At 43.2% G+C, this 22,285-nt stretch overlaps 1 protein-coding gene and 1 long non-coding RNA gene across 7 annotated transcripts; one reads left to right on the top strand and one right to left on the bottom strand.

The window, feature by feature from the left end:
• Positions 1–1,277: 1,277 nt before the first annotated feature.
• LOC147206333 (protein phosphatase 1 regulatory subunit 12A) lies at positions 1,278–20,434 on the top strand. 6 transcript variants are annotated; one of them, XM_086109527.1, is made up of 25 exons: positions 1,278–1,651; positions 7,458–7,588; positions 7,688–7,806; positions 8,732–8,888; positions 8,975–9,119; positions 9,215–9,289; positions 9,409–9,488; positions 12,182–12,387; positions 12,466–12,575; positions 13,605–13,799; positions 13,878–13,960; positions 14,064–14,153; positions 14,276–14,377; positions 15,489–15,587; positions 15,692–15,782; positions 15,869–15,988; positions 16,079–16,181; positions 16,661–16,764; positions 16,845–16,904; positions 16,999–17,021; positions 17,106–17,154; positions 17,234–17,338; positions 17,858–17,908; positions 18,101–18,151; positions 19,473–20,434. In XM_086109527.1, exons 1-25 carry the CDS (start codon positions 1,376–1,378, stop codon positions 19,557–19,559), a joined length of 2,712 nt encoding a protein of 903 aa, XP_085965653.1. In that variant the 5' UTR covers positions 1,278–1,375; the 3' UTR covers positions 19,560–20,434. The 6 variants fall into 6 exon arrangements, with proteins under 6 accessions (XP_085965653.1, XP_085965652.1, XP_085965650.1 ...); XM_086109526.1 differs by having other exon boundaries at positions 13,593–13,799; XM_086109524.1 differs by lacking the exon at positions 16,999–17,021 and having other exon boundaries at positions 17,062–17,154.
• LOC147206332 (uncharacterized) lies at positions 20,160–21,013 on the bottom strand. The gene is made up of 2 exons (XR_015100737.1): positions 20,717–21,013; positions 20,160–20,632 (listed from the first exon to the last, which is right to left on the bottom strand). It is a non-coding gene; the product is annotated as an uncharacterized LOC147206332 (long non-coding RNA).
• Positions 21,014–22,285: the final 1,272 nt, after the last annotated feature.

The following is a 22,285-nucleotide window of genomic DNA, read 5'->3' as shown; positions in this document are numbered from 1 at the left end:
CCTCGAGGAACTGAGTTGTCCATCCCTGGATTAACCAGAGGGACATTAAATGGTAGTTGGTGTGTGCTGACTCCCATTTAACACGAGTTCGAATTTGATTGGTTAATTCAGAACACGGTCTCATCCTGAGTGAATAGAGGGTGTGTACACAGCCACTTGTTCCTCCATTGTTGTTTCAAATAGAGAAGAACATTTTCTTTGATTAATTATGACCGTATTATTTCCATGAAGGATGTTCATTAACACTTTTCTTGAAGATAAGACAAGAAAACCTTTATTTGTCTCACAATGGAGAAATTCACAATTTACAGCAGCAAAATTTGGAGGGAAGAAAGTAGAAAAATATTAAGTATTTGCATGCACAAAATTTAAAAAATGAAATGTAAACGGTACAGAATGCAATATAAGATATGAAATATAAGATATACCGTAAGCATATATGCAACTGTATATATGCTGCATAAGGTGGCTTTGCTATTTAAAATGGGTGAGTGGGGGTGAGTCCAGGTTTTCAGGGGCGTCTATTCAGTACCTTGACAGCAGTCGGCAGGAATGAGCGGCGGTACCTTTCCTTCTTGCAGAGCCGGTGCATCAGTCTCTGACTGCCCAGTGTTGTCAGGGTGGCCTGGAGGGGGTGGGAGTTTTACCAGTGTCAGTATTCACTCTTGAGGACTCACTGATCCTGAATAGGCTACTGTTACAATCAGTACGCCAAATAGATCAAATTTCAATTCAAATAATGAAGATAATGATGAGCAAAGACCTTTCTTTCTGACGCACATGATTAAAATGGGTCAAAACGCTACAGTGTTGCACCAACTACTGTCAAGGTGTACTACCATATTTTTTTATGTTGTTGTCTCAAGTACAAGTGGCTGGTATTCATTTCAGATACACTGAAATAAGGCTGTTGTGGGCTAGCTACCTGTCTCTCCCTAATATTTATTATTTGATGATTTCTGTACAGCTGCTGCTGATGTGGAGCGACGTTTAAAGTTGAATTTATTTTTATTTCCCCTTTGAAAGGACTTTGAGAAATTCAGTTGATTGCAAACTTTTTACAGGCATTAAATATGAGAAGATAATTTGCTCTTGAAAATATTGTCTGCCGCACTTTTGATATGGTGGCTAGCTACGCCCTTGATTTCAAGGGTTGTACTTTTTTATTAGAAAGACCGTTTAGTAGAATTTCAGGATTTCCGAGGTGCTATGAATGCAACACCCGACTGCCACTCATAAATTTGTCGTCAACTTTCAACAGCGTCACTTGGGGCGTCTCTCCACCAGGGGGCGCACCCCGGGAGAGGCTCCCAAGTCCATCCAAGCAACTTCTCCCGCACCATGAGCTGATTTGGTCCGGCACAGACAAGGGAAGATGGCGGCAACTGACCAGTCCCGGTCCGAATCTTCCAAACAGCGACGGCAGGATCAGCTGCAGCGATGGCTGGGCTCGGAGACAGACCGGACGGACTCGGAAGTTCGGTATACCGCGAGCAGCTCGGGTACTCGGCGGGCGAGGGTCCGCTTCGCCCAGGGAGCCGTGTTTATGGCAGCCTGCTCCGCCGGGGACCAGGAGGAGGTGGCGGCGCTTCTGCGCCAGGGAGCTGACATTGCCCACGCCAACAAAGACGGGCTGACGGCGCTCCACCAGGTCGGTCGAGTCAGTCTGGAAACTTTGAACATAACATTTGCAAAGTGGGAGAAACGACGTTGATAGCGCGCGCCTGTGTGTGAGACGGGGAGAGTGTACAGCTGGGCTAATCGAAACATTTCCGTTAGCCGCTAGTGGCGCTTAAACTTCAGTCCATCACTTTGTTCTCTTTGGGTTGTGTTAAAAAAATCGTCATTTGCAGCGCCATATGTGTCTTGCTTGAACACTTTGTCTCATTGTTAGTCCTTTAACGTCACATTTGTAGCCAACGAAGATTTAGTTGGACTTTTTGGACGTGACAAGTTCCTAATGTAGTGAGTTGGTTGATTGGATTCAGTGACCTGTTTTACCAGCTGACTGAAATATTTTTTTCACACTATTCTTAGGGATTTTCGAAGCCACGGCATATATTTAAAATGAGAAAAGTCACAGCATTTAAACAGACAATTGCCATCTATGCACAGCACTGAAGATAAAGATCTAAGTTGGCAGGACATTTGATTGTTCTGCCTGTCACTATACATCACTGGCAAAGATAATTTTCTTTTTTTTTTCTTTTTTTGCCACTGAAGTTTAAGACCCTTTAAGTCAGATTGGGTTCGATCCCTCTGGTTTGGAATCACACTTTGATAATCTAAAGCAACATATATACTATATTCTTAAAAAAAATCCTTGAGTTTAAAGACAAATGCTGCCGTTGTTCTGTTCCAGAAGCACTCTGGAAATACTCAACTGTCACACCAGCCCTCAGTGATGCACCGTTTCCCCTTTTACTGCCATGCATCATGTCATAAACACACCATTTGCCTGAAAAGTCCCCCCACAAGCATGGATTTAGCTGTAAAGTCTTTTTTTAGCTGTTGTCAGTCTTTTTATTATTATTTATTTTCAAAGCCAAAACATACAACAATTCAGCCAATCCCAAAACTCTCAGCAATACTAAAATGTTATATTACCAACTCAAGGTGCGCTGATAATTTTTTGACCCATCCACGATTTTTAATGTTTTTAATGTTCCAACCATTGAACAGTACCTGCGAAACAATACAAACCGGTTGTTTTAACTGCACATGTAGTTCTCTCAAATAAAAATGAAAAGCCAGTTTGTCAGCTCACTGCAGGAGACTGTGGCTGAATTTTTCAGACCCCTGTGGAGGGAGATGAGAGCGGTGAACAACATTGGTTTTATGTTAAGGAATTAACCAATCACAGATTTCCCCCCAAATTAAGACAATTGGCCCTGCCAATTGATCGGTGCACCCCTACAACTAACTTTTTGTTTACATATGCGTACACATATCCGCAAATATCTATCCACACGTACAGTACAAAACATATGCACACATATGCATATCCATTGGCAAATTAATCACAGATAAGCTGTAAATTAGCTATAAAATCACTCTAAGTGTCTGCACCCTCAAAGATTGTTCTAGCCCACATTTGCTGGCTTGTGTGCACCCGATGATGTCATGCTCAGGGTGCAAAGCGGTGTTCCTGCCTTCTGACTGACTTGTATGGTGCAGATTGTGTGTGCCAACAATATTCCGCAAAACGTGCCCTCTTTTGGTTGAATCACACACGTCAGCCAGTGTGGTCCCACCGCTGTGCTCCATCCCTTTCTCCAAGTGTTGCTCATCAGTTGCCGAGCGACCAGAATTAAATATAGTCGCACACACTCCAAACTTTCCGTCTCCTCCATCCAAAGCCTTCATGTCTTCTCCGCCATTTCTCTTCCCTCTGCCATCCCCTCCTCCGCCTTCTTTTCCCCCACTCTCCAATTCCCCATAGAGGGTACTTTGGGGAGTTCAAGATGAGGAAATGGAAAACTTTTCTTCCAACAGCAGGAGCTGCTGTTGTCCAAGGCGCGTTCCACAATGAGTCACTTGATGAGCGAGGGCAAGGAGGCTCGAAACACACAAGGGTGCCTCAAGCACCCTCTGTTCATTTATTCAGCCTGATTACTCACACTGCTGCCCATCTGGAGATCTTTTATTCGATACACCAAACTGGCAGGCTTGATTGGAAATACAAATATGAGGACAAAAGCTTGCAACAGCTTTGTGATTTAGCCCAAAAGCAAAGCCTCTTAGGAGGCTTAAGACGGCCTGATGAGCAAGATTCAGCGTGGCTGCAGTGAGAACCTGCTAAAGAGCAACAGTGCGGGGTGCTCACGTCGACCGAGTCTCGACTGGCCCAAAATTGGGGTTGCAGACAAGTTGCAGAAACATAGATGAAGTCCTCGGCTTATGAAATCACTGACATGACATTTTAAGGTCACAAATGGCACACAATGTAGGCTACTTACTTGCTGGGCGGTATAAGAATTCTCAGTTATGCTCAGTTACCGAATCCCCGTTTTTACATCTTATCTTCAGTATACCTTGTTTACCCCTCCCACATTTTAAACAAATCTAAAGTTACTAAAACGTACTATTAAGTGCATGTTAGTAAAACCCGCAGACTTCTATATGAATTGACTAACAATCCCGCTGACTCACCGTCGTGAGAAGTGAAGCCACCGACGGCCATATTATGTTACCACTTGCTAAGTGCGCCCAACTTGAATACATTGATTTTTCTGCAGTGTTTTCACATTATTTTCTGTTCCTGCGGCAAAAACGCCGCAGTGTGTGGCCAAGGGTTGTACCAATAAGTCTGGGAGGAAAGGTACAACCACTCGCATTTCACCGGTAAGATTTTATGATAGATTTATTATGAATTTCTCTTTCAAGGTATCAAGTGCTGCTCAAACGTTCGTTTGCATCATGTCAGAACCTTCAACAATGAAATGAATGCAAAGCCCATCAGGAAAGAAAAATTGCTGTGAAATGCAAGCCTCTGTCAGTTGCAATTCACAATACCAAGAGCATGTCCTCTGAATGGGTGATGCAAACAGCGAATGAAAAAAAAAACATCGGGTCTTGGCTGGATTGGTGAAACAGTCATATCATGTGACAGGTTTCTCTGATGAAACAAAATAGATTGTGCAAGCAATCATATATACATGGGGTAGTGTCTCATATTGATTTCTTCTTAACAAAAATATTCAAGTTAAAGCAAAAAGTATATTGCATTAAAATTACTCTAACAATTGAAATGTATCCAAAAAGTTACCTGAGAAATTACAACTGTAGCTCGTTACTGCACGCCTGAGTTCACGATTTAGCGACAACAGTAAAATGCGGCTCCCGGGGTGACAACACAATCTTATAATCACTACTTTTAGACCCATGTTGAGCTGTTGCCTCATGCTTTTGAGGGCTGACAACACATGGAGTCAACTAAAACTCAAGACTGCCAACTACTGAGGCCAGACTGCATGGATTGTCGCCATTGTTACATGACTCAGATTTGTGAAATGCTGACAAAATGTTACGTGGCAAAAAAAAACAAAAAACGGAATCCCATCAAACTCATTCAACAGATGTTGAGGCACTTTATTCTAATCAATGACATTGCAACTCGGTGACGGCACTTCCTGTGTTATTGACCTTTTGGGCAGGCAAGATGTGCAAAGCAGTTTCCAGAGGGTTTTTGGTTCAAGGCAAGGTATTTTCACTTGTAAAGCACCAGACAATTCAATGTGCTGCACAAAAAAAAAAAGGATCCAGACAGATTGTAAAAGCAAAACAGGGTATTTTAAAACAAACGACAGGATTTTAAGGTCGAAACTTTGCATTATACATTGCATTACACAACATCAAGTTTATGTAGTGAGATATGATGACAAGGAAATTTAAAGTTAAACAAAAGAGGAGATATACAGATGTATAGGAGGTTGAAAGTTGCAGTGCAGAATGGGCTTAAAAGCGATTTGCAGCAGCACATAGAAAAGGCTCAAAGGTTATAACAACTTCATCCATTTTCTGATCCGCTTACCCTCACAAGGGTCGCGGGGGGTGCCGGAGCCGATCACAGCCGACTTCGGGCAGTAGGTGGGGGACAACACCCTGAACCGGTTGCGAGCCAATCACAGGGCACACAGAGACAAACAACCATCCATGTTCACACCCACATTTAGGGACAATTTAGAGTGTTCAATCAGCCTGCCATGCATGTTTTTCGAATGTGGGAGGAAACCGGAGTACCCGGAGAAAACCCACGCAGGCCCAGGGAGAACATGCAAACTCCACACAGGGAGGCCGGAGCCGAGATTGAACCCACGACTTCTGCACTGTGAGGTCGACGCGCTAACCACTCGACCACCGGGCCGCCTTAGAACAACTTGTCATTACCAAATCTACAATTTGTCACATTATTCACAGTCTATATTATTCTGCACAATCTAATGATTTCTAATACAGGAGCTCTATTTAATTATTCTAATTAATTATTAATAATAATAATAATACATCACATTTGTAAGCGCCTTTCATAACACTCAAGGACACTGTACAACCAAGAGCAATAGTAAAACACAGATAAAATAATAAACAAAGAAAGAAAGATTTAAGGCGGGTAGGCAAGTCTGAATAGGTGGGTTTTGAGCTGGGTTTTGAATATGGAAAGAGAGTCAATATTACGAATGTTGGGAGGAAGTGAGTTCCAGAGTTTGGGGGCAGAGCGACTGAAGGCTCTGCACCCCATTGTACTGAGACGGGCAGAGGGTAGAAAAAGGTGGAGGGAGGATGAGGACCTGAGTGAGCGAGAGGGAATGGAGATTTGAAGAAGATCTGACAGATAGGGGGGCGCAAGGTTATGGATGGCTTTGAATGTATAGAGAAGTAATTTGAAGTTGATTCTAAGTTTGACAGGAAGCCAGTGGAGCTGTCGGAGGATGGGGGTGATATGATGGAAGGAGGGGGTTCTCGTGATGATCCGGGCTGCTGAATTCTGAACAAGTTGAAGTTTATGGAGGAATTTTTGATGGACACAGAAGAGGAGTGAGTTACAGTAGTCAATACGGGAAGTGACGAGACTGTGAACAAGGATAGCAGTGGTGTGAGGAGTGAGTGAGGGACAGAGGCGGTTTATATTGCGAAGGTGGAAATGAGCGGACCGGGTAATATTATTGATGTGGGAGTGAAAGGATAGTGAACTGTCAAGGATGACACCCAGACTCTTCACCTGGGGGGAAGGAGATATAGTGGCATTATCAATTATGAGGGAGAAACTGTCGGCTTTGTTTAGAGTGGATTTGGTACCGACGAGTAGGAGTTCAGTTTTATTGCTGTTTAGCTTGAGGAAATTATGGGTGAACCAAGATTTGATTTCTGAGAGACAGTGAGAGAGGGATGAGGGTGGGAGAGAAGCGTCGGGTTTGCTGGAGAGGTAGAGCTGGGTGTCATCCGCAAAGCAGTGAAAGTGTAAGCCAAATTTGCGGAAAATGTTTCCGAGCGGAAGGAGGTAGACAATGAAAAGGAGCGGACCTAGGACAGAACCCTGGGGAACACCAGAAGAGACGGGGATGGATTGTGAAGTAATTATTCTTTAGGCCACTGCCACAACATTGCCTTAGCTCGTGGAATTTACATTTTTCAATTACAAATATAAATGACAACATAACAGTTCACAATGTCATGGTGTGAAATTGGGAAGAACAGCAACCCTAGATTTGCTCATTCACTCATGCGACTTGTTGTTTTGCAATGTACTCGAAGGCTTTTTGCAGCCCGCTTCGCTGAAAGTAGACAAAACAAAGAGTCACAGCATTTATTGTTTATGTGTTTCAAGATTATTTTTATAGATGGGTTTTAAGATTAGGGTTTTTTTTTTTCTTCTAGCAACAAACTAAAATGTCCCCATGACCAACACACACTTCTGTATCTTCTTAACAAAGCATTACGTGTTTGTCCTCTGACAGGCCTGTATCGATGAGAACGCAGAGATGGTTCAGTTTCTGGTGGAGAGCGGGAGCAACGTCAACACAGGCGACAACGAGGGCTGGACCCCCCTGCACGCCGCGGCGTCTTCTGGCTTCCTCCAGATTGCCAAGTGAGTCTTGAACCCACTTAGTCCATCCACGTTGGGGTAGAGCCAGCTAGTTCTGGTGAGCCTCACACATGGGTGACTTGTTTGTGTGTCTTTTTGAAGGTACTTGATAGAACACGGTGCCCACGTCGGAGCGGTGAACTGCGAAGGGAAACTTCCTCTTGACGTGGCCACGGAGGACCCCATGGAGAGACTGCTGAAAGCAGAAATCAAAAAGCAAGGTGATGTGCTGACATGACACCATGTGGTTATAATGATGTGAAGACGGGTAGACAATGGCAAAATTATGAGTTGTTGTCATAATTATAAATAATGTCCATGTACTGATGTCAAATGTTTGCCAAATTAAGTCTGGCTATTGTGGAGTACTTGTTCACTTTTTGTGAAAACTGTGGTTTTTGGGCAAGAAGAAAATGTTGCTGAGTTTCTTAGGGATGGAACAGCAGACCCCAGGCCCCGTTGCTTCTTTTTCCCTTGTTGCCACGATCTTAGAGAACAAATGGATTTTTTTGTTGTTGTGTGATGCTGCATCTTATAAATACAACATGGCGTAAACAGAATATCCATTCCGGATATCATAATTGTCAGATCATAACAAACTTGTGTCCTTAGTAATGAAAGCAAGTGATATTAAAATACAGACGTGTGTGAAATTGTGGTTGTGTGGAAAGGCACTAAATCTTAAAGGGATACTTTACTTTTATAGCGATTTTCAGCAGTTTAAAGTTAATATTTTGTCTATCATGATTTTGACAACTTCACTATTTTTCATTAAGAATGAACACCTTCAAAAACACATTTTGCCACTTGCCGTTGGCTGAAAATTACATCACATGTGCTCAGGGCACAACCAATCACGGCTCATGTGAAGTTCGCAAAATCGTGTCGTGACTAACAACAAAATTGCACTGCTAGCCTGAAGAGGGAACTGATTTTTGCCCACACTGGATAACGATATGTTGTTTTTGTATTGGACTCTGAATGACATAATCCCTCACCACATTTACAATCAGTTCTTTATTTGAAGCCTGGAGTTAGTCATTGAAAGTTGATTATGGTATGTTGGTCTCTGTTTATTGACAGGTTGGAAATGGATGTATTCAGTCATTGCTTGAACTGAATTGTGTGCTTATGTTCACGTTGTAGGTATCGATGTGGACCAGGCCCGAAAAGAGGAGGAGAGGATCATGCTTCAGGATGCCAAGGCGGTGCGAGAAGGTGGCAGCATTCTGACCCCTCACCCAAACACGAAGGCAACAGCTCTGCATGTTGCGGCAGCCAAAGGATACATCGAAGTTTTAAAGTGAGATTCTGTTTGCGCGGCTCAAAACCTGTGTTCTGGCCCTCTTGAGTTCTTCATGTGGTCTCCCTTTGTCTCCCGTGGACCAGGGTGCTGCTCGAATGTGGGGTGGATGTGGACTGCCAGGATGTCGATGGTTGGTCACCCCTGCATGCAGCTGCCCACTGGGGGCAGGAGGAGGTGTGCACGCTGCTGGCAGACCACATGTGTGACATGAATGCTGTCAACAACGTGGTGAGCAGTTTACAAGCAATCTTTCCTCGACATTTACCACCTGACGTGTGAAGCCTTTGCTTAGGACCCACCCTGCGCTGTGAATGTCCTTGTAGGGCCAAACACCTTTAGATGTTGCTGATGAGGACCTAGTGGACACACTGGAGGAGCTGCAGAAGAAACAGAATGCAGTGAGTGTGCCCGCCCGCAGGCGACACAACTCTTATTCTGTCAGATGAAACTGATATGACTGATAATGCTCGAGCTCCGAATGTCCTCTGTGTTTATGTATGTTTATATTCCTCTTCAGCTACGCACCGAGAAAGAGAAACAGACTCCTGTCATCGAGACCAGCCTGCAAACCTCCACTGTACCAGTACGCACACGCAGGTTAGTGTCATTTGCCTGCTGGCTTGCTGCCGTGGCGTTGTGCGGGCACATACCTAAAATGAACCTGAGTAACGGCACTCGTCGACCACAAGAGTGCTAATGAGATCCAACACAAGAGATGCATCTAAATTTATGCCTCTACCAGTAGAGGCATTATTAAATATGGCAACTAAAATATGAGAAACAACTTTCTGTATGACACAGTGTTGCTCGACACTGCGGCAAACTACAACCCCAATGATGAATATTGTGAAGGTCTTTAAGAAAGAGAGTCCTCTGCTTGCTAAATGTAATCCGTTCCATGACTTCTGTTTGTGAACCAAAACATTGCAAACCAAAGTAACGTTTCGCATTTTCATAGAATGAAAATGGGAGTAATCGCTAACGCTATTGCCAGCGAGCTCTCTGGTTTTGTGGTCACACTCGCTGGCTGGGACCTAGCTTGGGCCTGCTAGCTAGATGTTGCTAGCTTCCGCGGAAGGACTGCTTCAATGCCATTGCATCCACCCAGGCCCCCCCCCCCCCCCCTCTTGTCTCTGTTTGCGTGCACTATGAGTGTCTATGGGTGTTGAGAAAAGTGCTATATGGCTCAAATTTAGTTTATTATTAGCATGGTAGAAATAAAAATAGTAGGTTGAGACAAGCATGAACACCATTCTCGGGTTTGTTTGTTTAACAGTAATGTGTTTAGGCTTCCTGATAACAGTACTGCATGGAAGCAGTTTGGATTTAATTTGGAGCCATACTGAGACATAATGTAGAGGGGGCGGGGGGGATGTGTGATGCACGGAGCTAATGGTGTACAGTATACGCCGCACCAGAAAGGCACTGCTGAGTCTTCCATGGTCATGCGAAGACGAATGTAAATAGTGCACTGAGAATGGGGGGGGGGGTCCCTTGAAATGTTTTTTTCAGAAACCATTCCACTCTAATCCTGGGGTACCTAAATCCAGCCTCGGGGCCATTTACAGTACACAGCTATTATTTATTTATGTGGGCCTGGGGGAGGGGGGGGCTACAGCATATTGTAAAACTCCAAATTGAACATGACCCACATCAAACCATGACAAAGGAGGATTAAGGTCCCACAGAAAAGAAATACAAAAGGTTGTCCTACATTGGATTGGGTTTAGCCTATTTAATAAACAAATGAAGAAGAATATTAAAATAGCATAGCAATTGATATTATGTTCATTTGTAGAGACTTCTCAGTCCTACAAATTGCATCAGAAGAACTCTGGATGGTGTTTCATTTCAGGTCAAGGGGGGAGAGCTTTATCCATTAACAAAATAGTGAAAAATGTAAGATATGGAAAGATTTGTTAGACATTAAACCACTTGTTCAGTCCAAATGAATGGTTCGTAAACATTGCCCGTTTCCAACATTGCAAGACTACTGTAACTTCGCCTGTGTTGTATTGCTTCAAATTTGATAAACAATATGATTTGTCCACACTGGGTGACGTAGGTGGTACCTGATCTTCCCATATTTTTCATATCATATTTCATGTGAACATGCACACAAACCTGAGTCGACTCATCCTAAATGCTAACCAGTTGTGACAGTGCTTTACCATGAAGGTATTGAGTCAGCTAAGATCTCATGAACAGGTTGGACTTGCTTTGTTGTGCAGGCCTCTTCAAGTCACTGAATTTACGTCTTGCGCACAGCGCATTGACAAAGTAGTCACGGTGCTTCACTTTTTCCACATTTTATGTTACAACCTCATTCTAAACTGGAATTGCTTTTTTCCTCAAAATTCACACACACACACACACACACAATACCCCTTAATTACGACATGAAAAAGTTGTATTTATTGTTTACAAATGTATTAAAAATAACTCAACTCAGAAATCACATGATCATAAGTATTCATGGCCTTTTCATTGAAGCTAGAAATTTAGCTCAAGTGCATCAGGTTACCACTGATCATCTTAAATGAATTAAGTTCCTACAATTTATTTGGAGTCCACGTGGTAAATTCAGTTCAATGGACATGATTTGGGAAGGCATACACCTGTCTTTTATAACGCCACAGTTCGTGCCAGTGCATAAACCGAGGATGAAGCCAAAGGAATTGTCTGAATTGTCTTTTTATTTTATTTATTTATTTTTTTAAGGTGCATCTGTATCCATTGTCAACAAATGCAAAAGCTGGATTAAAATTGTGCATTAGCAACGATAGTTAAAAATATAAACTACAACGTATTTCACTGGACTTCTGGATTTTGTCTTGGATTTTGATTGCACAATTATGTGCTCTGGGTTTCATCAACCCTTTGACAAGTAAAGTCCTAAATATTGAATAAGATTTCATACCATGTTGACATATGACGTACTACTGGTAAAGATTCAACATCGGAACTATTTTGACATGGACAAATGATCTCAAGAATCTCGTGACAGTGAGGCAGACGTGTGAGCCATTAGTTAGCAGTGGTGCCCACAACAAACTGTTTATTTTAAAACGAATAATATATAATGTAAATCCACAGTAAGCATAATCATCTTTAAAGTCAGAATTGGCGATCCTATCCAATTGTACTTAATGAGGTTGTTGCGCAGTGAAGTTTTACTGTGCTTGACCAGCTTAAGTCTCACATGTGTTGATTGGTGAGTGCTTCTTGTAATTGGCTGCACATGGAACTGATTAGCTTTCGGCATGCCACCTGTGTCTCCTCTCGCCCAGGACTTCAATCTCGCGCATGAGCAGCAAGGAAAAAATCTGCCTCCATGAGCGGGAGAAGCACCCGCCACCTGCCTTGCAGAGCAGCCCCACGGAGGACGAGGAGGACGAAGGCCGGGCCTCACGGAGCCTGTCGCAAAGTCAGCCCAAAGCCTCCAGCAGCTCCAGCTCGGAGGAGGAGAGCGAATCGGAGAGTGACGCAGAGTCTGGTGAGAGAAGTTTTCCACCTATGAATTAAATTGCTGTTCATGAGATTTATCTAATCCTTAACCTTTGCATGAGTGCAGAAAAAGCAAAAAACAGAGAGATCATAAACAACTTGAACAACAAACGCAACACCAGCAGCCTCCTTCCGACTGCCATGCCAGTCGGCACCACTGGAAACCAAGTCAAAAAGGTACAATGTGCAGTTATTTATATTAGGACATCGGTCTACAACCTGTGGCTTCCCCCCATCCTTCTGCTGTGCTGCTCTGTGACTTGAGAAAATAAGGTGGTGTTGTTTTTGTGTTTTTTAGTCATGTAATTCAAAGTTTGATTATTGTGCTCAACTGGTTAGCACATCGGCCTCACAGTGCAGTGGTATAGGGTTCCATTGCGGCTCTGGCCTTCCTGTGTGGAGTTTGCATGTTTTCCCCCCGTGCCTGAGTGGGTTTTCTCCGGGTACTCCGGTTTCCTCCCACATTCCAAAGACATGCGTGGCAGGTTAATGTAACACTCTAAATTGGCCCGAGGTGTGAGTGTGGATGGTTGTTTATCAATGTGTGACCCTGTGAGTGGCTGGCAACCAGTTCAGGGTGTACCCTGCCTACTGCCTGAAGACTGCTGGGATAGGCTCCAGCGCGACCCTTGTGAGAATAAGCGGATCAGAAAATGGATGGATTGTAACATTAAAATAAAATGTTACATTTTCCCACTCAAAATATGCATCATGAGTGGCTACAAATATGAATGAGAAGTTTCTGAAGAAAACAATGTTTATTGGTACGTGCCAAATAAAGTTATATTAAAAAGCATCACACACACACAAAAGTGTGCTGTATGCTTAAGTTCAAGGGGCATAAATCACATTTAGCAGATAAGATAACATTCTAATGAGCCCTTTGAGAATTTGTGTTTAAGGGCTGTATAAATAAATGTGACTTGACTAATTGGCTATTTTGAAAATCTACCATGTATTTTAAAGGGTTAATTCAAATGGTCCTTTTTTTTAGGCAGGCAACATTTTTGGTTTGCCGCAAGTGGATAATTTTAGTTTGCCTTCAACTTCATGAATTGGAGGGCTCAAATAGACTTATTTGAATGTAACCATCAACCAAGCTTGGTTTTTTAAGAGTTCAAAAGGATTTTTGCTACATGCAGAAACAATTGTGTTCTCCGTATACATTTTATGAATGCAATACGAATGTTTTAGCTTGTTCAACAGGAGCCAGGCAAACCCGTCGTCTCTGAGGCTCCGGGTTCGTGGAGAACATCGCTGAGGAAGGCGGGCAGCTCGGTGACTCTGGGTTCAGCTGGTCTGTCTGACTCCATCCCAGACCAGAACAAACCTCCAGAGTCAGGCCTAGGGATGACCCGCTCAGCCTCCAGTCCCCGTCTCAGCTCTGAGACTGAGCCCAAGGTATGAAATGCAGACTCGGTCTTTGTCCATCTTTGCCCACTGTTCTTGTTTTCTAAACAAATCATCTGTTCTTCACAGGAACCAAGACTTGCCCGGGTTCCACCTATTCCAACAAGGAGACTCTTTAGTATTCCCGACAGTAGTTCTGACAACTCCAACAGGTTAGTCTTTACTCCTACGCTTTCCTGCACTTGTGACCAGCACGCTTTTTTCATTTTTTTTTCTCACCGCATTCGTCCCCATTGTTCACCTCGTCTCTGTCAGTTGGCTGAGTCGTAGCTCGTCCTACACCCGCCGCCTTCACAGCCAATCAGGGAATGATCTCACTAGCTCCAACCCCTGTTTGCCCCGCAGGTTGGTCATGGACACCCGGCCTATATTTGTGTGCAGTGCTCGTGCTTATTTTGATAGTGATGCACCTTATCACATCTTGTGTGTGCTTCAGTTTAGAGGTCTTATTTTGGTTTTATTTACAGCTCTTCTTATGGAAGGAGACTGGATGAAACCAGTATGAACTCAAGTAGCACAGGAACAAGCACATCTGGACTCAGTCGCCTTAACAGTGCTTTGGCACCGAGGTGTGTATTGAATCTTCCATAGGCTTGAGCTATAGTTTTTGTCGTGGGGGGTGCGAAGTCTGAGAATTCTTTTCCCTCCCTGCTGAGCTGATGATCGAAATTATTAAACCCGTCTGTATTAATGTAACGAATTCTATCAGAGCCGCACACTGTGATTGTGACATGAAACACTGTACAATTAAGAAGCTTGTGCGGGTGCCAGACACAAAAAGAGAAGCAACGGGCTGCGGTCAATGTTAGTACAATGTGTCCCAAGTCATTCACTGCAATAAAAATGACAATTTTCAATCGCAATATACTGTAGTTACCAGACAAGCTAACAGTTGTCATCTTTTCTGATTACCGGTACTTTTTTGGGGGGGGGTGAATTTCTATTTTTTTTCCTCCTCCTCCCGAAGTGGTATAAATGTCCTATGGCGTCATGCTGCCTCTCAAAGGTCAGTTTGGGTATTACGACTGACGTGCATAGAGTGCTGTGTTGGTCATCTTTGAGTACAAGATGCACAGTTGGAGCAGTAAGCATGGTGATATGATCCTCTTCATGTGTAAGGTATATTAAAAATAGCTTTGTTAGGGCTGCACAATGTATATAAAAAATCTGTCAAGGTAATGACCTATGGATTGTGCATGTGCCAAAGAGACATGCGATATTTATTTATTTATTTTAGGGAATTGTGTGCTTTTGTCTGACGTTGACCAGTCAGATGCAACTTAAATGCGCACCACCACCCAATAGTTGGAAATTAACCTAGTGGAATTACAATTAGCCGAGAGTACATTGATTCTTTTGCCGCATGAAAAAAGGTCGTTTTCATTTGATAAAAAATATTTTTCCCATGGTACCGGTACATGTTAAAAGTTGAAAAATCGCTGTAGTCAACATCCATATCGCATGTTTTTTCCAATATCGTGCAGCCCTACTCTGTGGGTACCCTACTTTAATTGCCAATATGACCCTTAGTGAGGAGTTAGAGCACCACCTGTTGCTTTCTCATGCTTGAGTCTTCTAAAAACTTGTCATGTGTATATGTAGGATCGCAGCTGGACTAAGAGGAAATATCTTCACCTCAGCGTGATGTCAGAACATGTTTTTATATCTATATATCTTTAGACTTCCTCAGGAACAGACTAAGGATCAGTCAACATTGGACACCAGCTCCAATCCTCAGAACACAACCGGCCCCGAATCAGAGACCAAGCAACGGCGAAAGTGAGTGAACATAATAATCCGTTGAACCGTGTTCTTGGTGCTACATTGGCGATTAACCCGATTTTTTTTTTTTTTTTTTTTTTTTTTTTTTTTGTCATGTTTAGGTCCTATCTAACACCAGTTCGGGATGAGGAGGCAGAGGCACAGAGGAAAGCTCGCTCGCGACACGCACGGCAGTCTCGTCGCTCCACTCAGGTACATTGCAGCTCAAAAGACTACAGGATACATGATGGCACCTCTAGCTATGGAGTCTTAGGCTAATGTCACTCTTTGATCAAAAGGGGGTGACGCTGACAGACTTGCAGGAAGCTGAGAAGACCATGAAGCAACACAACAGAGTGAGAGAAAAGGAGGAAGATGAGAAGGAGAAAGAGGCAAAGTCTAAGAAGGGAGAGGAAGGGGTGAGACGGTTTTCTTGTTGAATAAGCAGTTTTCAACGCAGCACTTCATGTCATGTGACCTAACAATGCCATGAAAACTCGGACCTGCAGGAGGTGAGCTGGAGGTCTCGAATAGCAAGCCTGCAGAAGTCCGACCTGTTGGGTCTCACGCAGCCCACCGGCACCCCGCGCCCTCAGACCACCGACGGCAGAGGTAGAGAGCGTGCTATGACCCCGACACACACATTATTGCGATTATGACTTTTTTTTTCCCCCTTCCCAAAGTCCTTCCCATCCATTATTTTAAATCTGTATTACAATCGATATTATGCATAAATGTTTGGGTCTCTTAGGTTACACTAGTGCTAAAATAAAGGAAAATAATCCATGAGTTAGACTTTTAAGCGTTTACTGCAACTTCACAAAATGTTAGCAAACGTGTGGCGTAAACAGAAGTCACATTTCATGAAGCGATATATAAACGTGGACTGCACTGAATTTATCTAAACACTATATTTAAATAAAATATACATCGACTTGAAAAAAGCCCCCTGACTTAAGCTGAAGCTTTTATCCTCAAAACAGCAGCTTTTACGATTTGAAAATTGCATTCTGCTACATTGCAATGTCGATTCAAATTAAATTGTTCAGCTTTGTGAAGTACTTTGCTTTAAACAAATGGTTACATTCCAGCGACTGAGGCCAGTGCCGGGGAGTGCGAGACTGAGCGATGGGCCTTGGAGCGCAGGGAGAGGAGACAAGCTCGAGCCAGGAGGAAGGCCCAGAGGAGCGGGGAGGTATATTTAGTTCTTGATGGAATAGAAAAGATAACAGCACCTGGGAAGGGTTTTACTGAAAAAAATACTGTCATCTCAAGCTTGATGACAATGATCCCAGCGGGGAAGAAGAATTCTCCAGCAGCCGGCTGGATCTGCAGGTGCGTGTGCTTTATTTTTTATTTTTTTGGTCTCAACGGACCCCTAACTAAAGACACCACTCATAACTTGTCGGCCTGTCTCCTCTGTTTACAGTCAGACCAGCTCTCGGGTTCCAGGTATGACTCATACTTTTGATATGTTTCCTCCTCCTGTCAGCACTACAATGGATGCGTCTCTCACATCCACTCTCGTCCACTCAGGTCCAGTGTGCACTGTAACGAGGGTGGAGAGAGCAAGGATTTCAAAAAGGTCAACAAACAAGTTCTTTTCATTCATTTATTTATTTATTTTACACTTGTTATAAACGTGTCTGTGCTCATGGTTGCAGCTTTTTGAGGAGGTGACCAGAGAAAACAGCCAGCTCCAGTCTCAGCTGCAGGACACGCAGAGGATTGTCAGCCAGACCAGGCTTGATCTCGAAAAGGCCACTCAGGTGCCAAAGCAAGAAACACATCCACACACTAGAGGGGGTTCAAATTCTGGCTGTCTCTCAAATCCAGTGAATCCGCTTCCGTTCCTACCAGTTTGTCACAATGCTAGGTGACTCTACATGTGAGCATTACTTGCAATATGCTGAAGCGTTTATATGTATTTCAACGATTGGGCATTTCCCTACAAACTTTATCATTGTAGTTTATGAATTATGGCAAATATGCTAAAAAATAGTCCCTAGGTGTGAGTGTGCATGGTTGTTCGTCTCTGTGCCCTGCGATTGGCTGGCAACCGGTTCAGGGTGTCCCCTGCCTACTGCCCGACGACGGCTGGGATAGGCTCCAGCACCCCCACGACCCTAGTGGGGATTAAGCGGTTTGGACAATGGATGGATGGATGCTTATCCTTTGACCCAAGATTCCGCTATATTTCAACAATATCAGCATGTGCATGTAATTCCGACACTTAATATGATAGTCTCAAAGTTCTATCATTGTTTACGCTCTTTGTTCCATTCCAGAGACAAGAGCGCCTCACTGACTGTTCAGCTCTGCTGGACCTCGAGAGAAAGGTACGGCATCCTCGCTGTTCTCGTTTTTTTTTCCCCCCCCTCGTTTTGTGGCCTTCCTCTGCCTCACTACTGCCACTTCTCCGCTCTCACTGTTGACACTCCACCTCTTCCAAAACCACTCGGCACCGCTCACTCAACTTTGACGGTGCCTCGTCACTTGCACTCCTCCTTGCGTGTTCCCTGACACTGTAGGACCGCAGAATGCTGGAGCGGCGGATGGCAGATCTGGAGGAGGAGTTGAAGGTGAGCACTCGCGTGCGCTTTGCATGCTACCACTTGGTTAGCTTTGCTTTAGCTTGTTCCGTTCAGCGGCCTCGTGGGCATGTTTTTCAGCTGGATTTGATTCACTTTTGAAGTGTAACATGCAATGTGACAAATGGCTGCCATCGTTGAATTTTCTAAAATGTGTATTTAGTGCTTTGAACTTCTCTAAAACCAGTCATAACAAATTCACAAACGCTGCCCTTTTCAACAAATGTTCCATTTGTGCTTATTTGTGTCAAGTTTGAAATGTTTGATTTGGACAACCCTTTTGGCCCATACAAGTTTATTGGCGGATATTTTCAATTGAAACTTGTCAGCCATTTGGAGAAGACATATTGAGAAACTTATCAAGTTATAGGCAATTTTTTTAAATCCAAAATTGCTATAGGCGTTACCACACACTGGTGATTTCACAGAATCCCGTCATTCATTTTAGAAAATTCTCGGTGCGTTGTACTTTGGGGGTGAAGTGACGATTCCTACCAGAGGAAGCATTTTTACACACATTTTTGGGGAAGATCTTCTCGCATTGCTAGTACAATCCAAGAGCTGATTCAGAAATTATTTTTTTCAGTTGATCATCCAGCGCATTCAAAGTGGTTCACCTGTATTGCAGATTTATCAGTTAATGTGTTAAACTCACACATTTGCACGTTGTAAAACATGTTTTAAATAATCTCTATGAACGGGTCCTTCATTTCACAGCAGATTTATTTTTTTAATAAATAATCAACAGCCATTTCTTAGAGCCTCATTCAGGTGGCTTCTTGATTGGCTCCGTTCTGTTCCACGTCACAATTCCTACTCATGACTTGGGAGTCGGTTTTCCTCACATGTGAAGGTTTTTGGTTGTAAATATTGAACACGTTTATTTCACTCATTCACGGTCAGCCATTTTTTTTTAGACTTTTTTTAAACCCTAACTCTGGAGGGGGGGGGGGGGGGTCTAAAGACGTATGTCTCACCCATGACCCGAATGAGGGAAAAACAGTTTGCAGAATGAATGTAAAATTTTAAAATTGTTACCTCCATGAGACACAACCGTATTAGTCAAAACAGACAAACTGAAGCAAATAACGTGTGAGAAAGTAACCACTGTGCATAGCGTCAGTGTCATCAGCAGGTTGAGACAGACCATGTGGCTGTGTAGTCAATTTTATAGAAGGTGAACTAAATTTCACTTGAATAGGTTGTAGTGCTTTTTAGGTCCATACTGAAATGTCACCCAAATGCTGACTACCCCTGACTTTTTGTGAGTCGTGTCCATCCCAACGTAATAAATATGACTTTTTACCACCAGGTTCTGGGTGACCTGAGAGCAGACAACCAGCGGCTGAAAGATGAGAATGGAGCACTGATCCGCGTCATCAGCAAACTCTCCAAATAGACAGAGATGGGACAAGCCACAGACAGCAGGGACCCTCCTTATATTCTGCCTCCTCCTCCATTCAATCCCTCCACACACATTCCACCCAAAGCCAAAGAGCAAGAGGAGGGGGACAGCCAAATGTTGACTTAGCTTGTGGTGCCTTTCAAACGCCTGGAGTGGCTTTTGTGTGCCTTGTTGTCTATCACAGGAAGCATTTTTGCATGACTGACGGGTCCCACAGATGCAGAAATGTCCACATTGGAGGGGGCGTGCACACTCCTACCTGTCTTTGATGCCGCACGAGGCCGATTGGTCTTAACCCCCCCCCCCCTCCCCCCACATGGTATTTAATTTTTGTGAACACATTGCATCTCACATTCACACGTTTGTCTTGCTGGCCGTCCTGAGCTCGTGTTAACAGGCAGGAAAAGTTGGTTTCTTCAAGATTCAGCCAAAAGCGGTCTTCTCACTACATGCAAGTGTTTGAACCCACCTACCTCTCCACCTATGCACCCCCGCACTCCCTTTACTGCTATGTGTTTGTTTGTTTGTTTTACTACACACACACACACACACACACACACACACTCCATGCTCTTAAATGAAAAGACCAGAGAACCAGGTCAAGGCACTTTATTCTCTGCAAAGCAATAAAAACAATTGCTGTTCAGTTGAAGCCTGTTAAAGCTATGAATGTATTTTTTATCATTGATAAAAATATAAATGTCATAGTTTTTTATTGTAAATTTCTCTTCCAAGAGAGGTTTTTTTTTGTATATTACATGTGTATAAATATTAGTCCTCCATACCCTTTTTTGAAGTAAACCATCATGTAGCCTTCCTTCACATGTATTTCTAATATATTAAAATGGATGTCTGCACCCTAAAAGAAACCTAGTGCCTGGTTTTAGATGTACGTGGAGAGGACTTAAGCATCACGATGGAATTCCCTCGTTCCCAAACATGGTCTAGATCACGTTGCCTAACTTGTAATTTGTGGGTACCTGGTTGACTGCGCTTTTGTTCGCATGCACCCTGTGCATTGTTCTTTTTTTAGTAGCGTGGCATTTGGTCACACTGGAGCAGTCGTTCTGAAAAGAAACGTATTTACAGTTAAGTGACAAAGATGTGTTACTTGCAGGGGGTGGACAACATGAGGCACGGAGTCTTCTAACCTTTTGTGCGTGAAGATCCATCAGTTTTTATCTCATGAGAGCCAAGTAGCGGATCACTGTCCTGCAGGCTAGACAACAAGCAGAGCTCCTAATAAGGAAGGAACTCTCTGTAAATATCCCGACGGTCTGAGAAAGGCAGGGGAGCAAGGAGGAAGAGGGAAGCGGATGGATCGCGGCCTTATATGGACAAAGCGTTGCTTTTCCCAGGGTTTGTGCATCCAACCTCCGTCCACCCCCTTTGCAGTTTGGCGACAAATGTTGCACAAATGGCTCCTCGGCGCCATCAAGAGGTTCACCAGATGTTGCGCTTTGCTCTAAGTGGGTCTCGTGCCCTGCGGATAAAAATCACACCACACCTGCGATGATGATAAAAATGGTTGTTTCGCTTGGAAGTTCAATGAATGTGTGTGTATGCGTTATTTAAAAATGGATGTTACGCAAAAACATTTTGTTGAGCTTTGTGCATTTCATCTGTCTAACCTCACGGCTACTGATCAAGTGGAACTCTGCACTTTTCGTCCAGTGCACTTCATAGGCTCCAGGTTCAGCAAAGATCATTGTTTTAGTAAAATTGAGGATGGTCTCGTTGGGCATATGATTAAAAGCACCTCTCTGATCTTAACACTAACGTATCATGTTTGATGCATATAAAATTACCATTTTAAATGAGCTTTAAGAGTGAAGAATCTCCAGTTATAGAACGTAGCTTTGTCATTGATAAACAGTGGACCCTAACTATGATTACAGCAATCTATAGATCGATTAAAATATGTTTTTGTAGGCACAAAAAGACAGTTTGGAATTGTTTAAAAACATTCAAATAGGTGAGTTTTTCTACGAATAACGGGGAGGCGGGGTTCCGCAAATAGGAGGATCGCATATGTCAAACCAACATTACCGGTCGACTGTGCAACTTCTGTATACTGATGGTGCATCTTGAGGAGAAAAATAACATTATTTTCATTAATGCAAAAACGCAATGTGGATAAATTCATGGCAAATAAATTACTATAAATATCGACTACGTTTTTGAATGTTAGTGCATGCCCTCATCAGCAGGATTCCATTCCAGCACCACTCTGTGATTGGTATGCTGGGATAGCTTCCACCAAAATTAAGAAACTTGATAATTACAATTAAAAAAAATCAGTTGTCAATGGTCTTTATATCCTGGGTAGCTGGAGCCTCTCTCAGCTGACCTATCACAAGAGGGCGCACATGCACAGATAGACAGACCCCCGGCACTCCTTTTGCCCTTGAATAGATGTCCTTTCTGCCATACTTAATCATTTCAATCATGTCAAAAATTGACATTTGTTTGTAATTTACGTTTTAAGACAGTGTAGCACGGTGGTAGTGATTAGTACTAAGTGCTAAATGCCTTTGCAATTAGACCCTAAAATTGTATATTTTCACCCATTGAGCTCCACGAAGTAAAACGAATGAGATTTTTTTTAAATGGTAACCGAATAGAAAGGCAAAAATCCTCTATATAAGGTGTCCTCGGTAATATACGTTTGTAACCTAGTAACAAAAAACAATTCTCTCCGCGTAAATGCGTTTAATTGT

This window comes from Hippocampus guttulatus, chromosome 4 (genome assembly GCF_054856545.1).
Source record: "Hippocampus guttulatus isolate MCC_2025c chromosome 4, RoL_Hgut_1.0, whole genome shotgun sequence".
Taxonomy (NCBI): domain Eukaryota; kingdom Metazoa; phylum Chordata; class Actinopteri; order Syngnathiformes; family Syngnathidae; genus Hippocampus; species Hippocampus guttulatus.
This window is presented reverse-complemented; position numbering and strand designations above follow the sequence as displayed.

Excerpts from the sequence above, each read along its gene's own strand:
- LOC147206333 (XM_086109523.1), top strand. The coding sequence starts at position 1,376 with ATGGCGGCAACTGACCAGTCCCGGTCCGAATCTTCCAAACAGCGACGG. Across the intron at positions 16,905-17,061 it reads GCAGCCGGCTGGATCTGCAG|CACTACAATGGATGCGTCTC; the intron begins GTGCGTGTGCTT and ends TCCTCCTGTCAG. Across the intron at positions 18,152-19,472 it reads ATCTGGAGGAGGAGTTGAAG|GTTCTGGGTGACCTGAGAGC; the intron begins GTGAGCACTCGC and ends TTTTACCACCAG.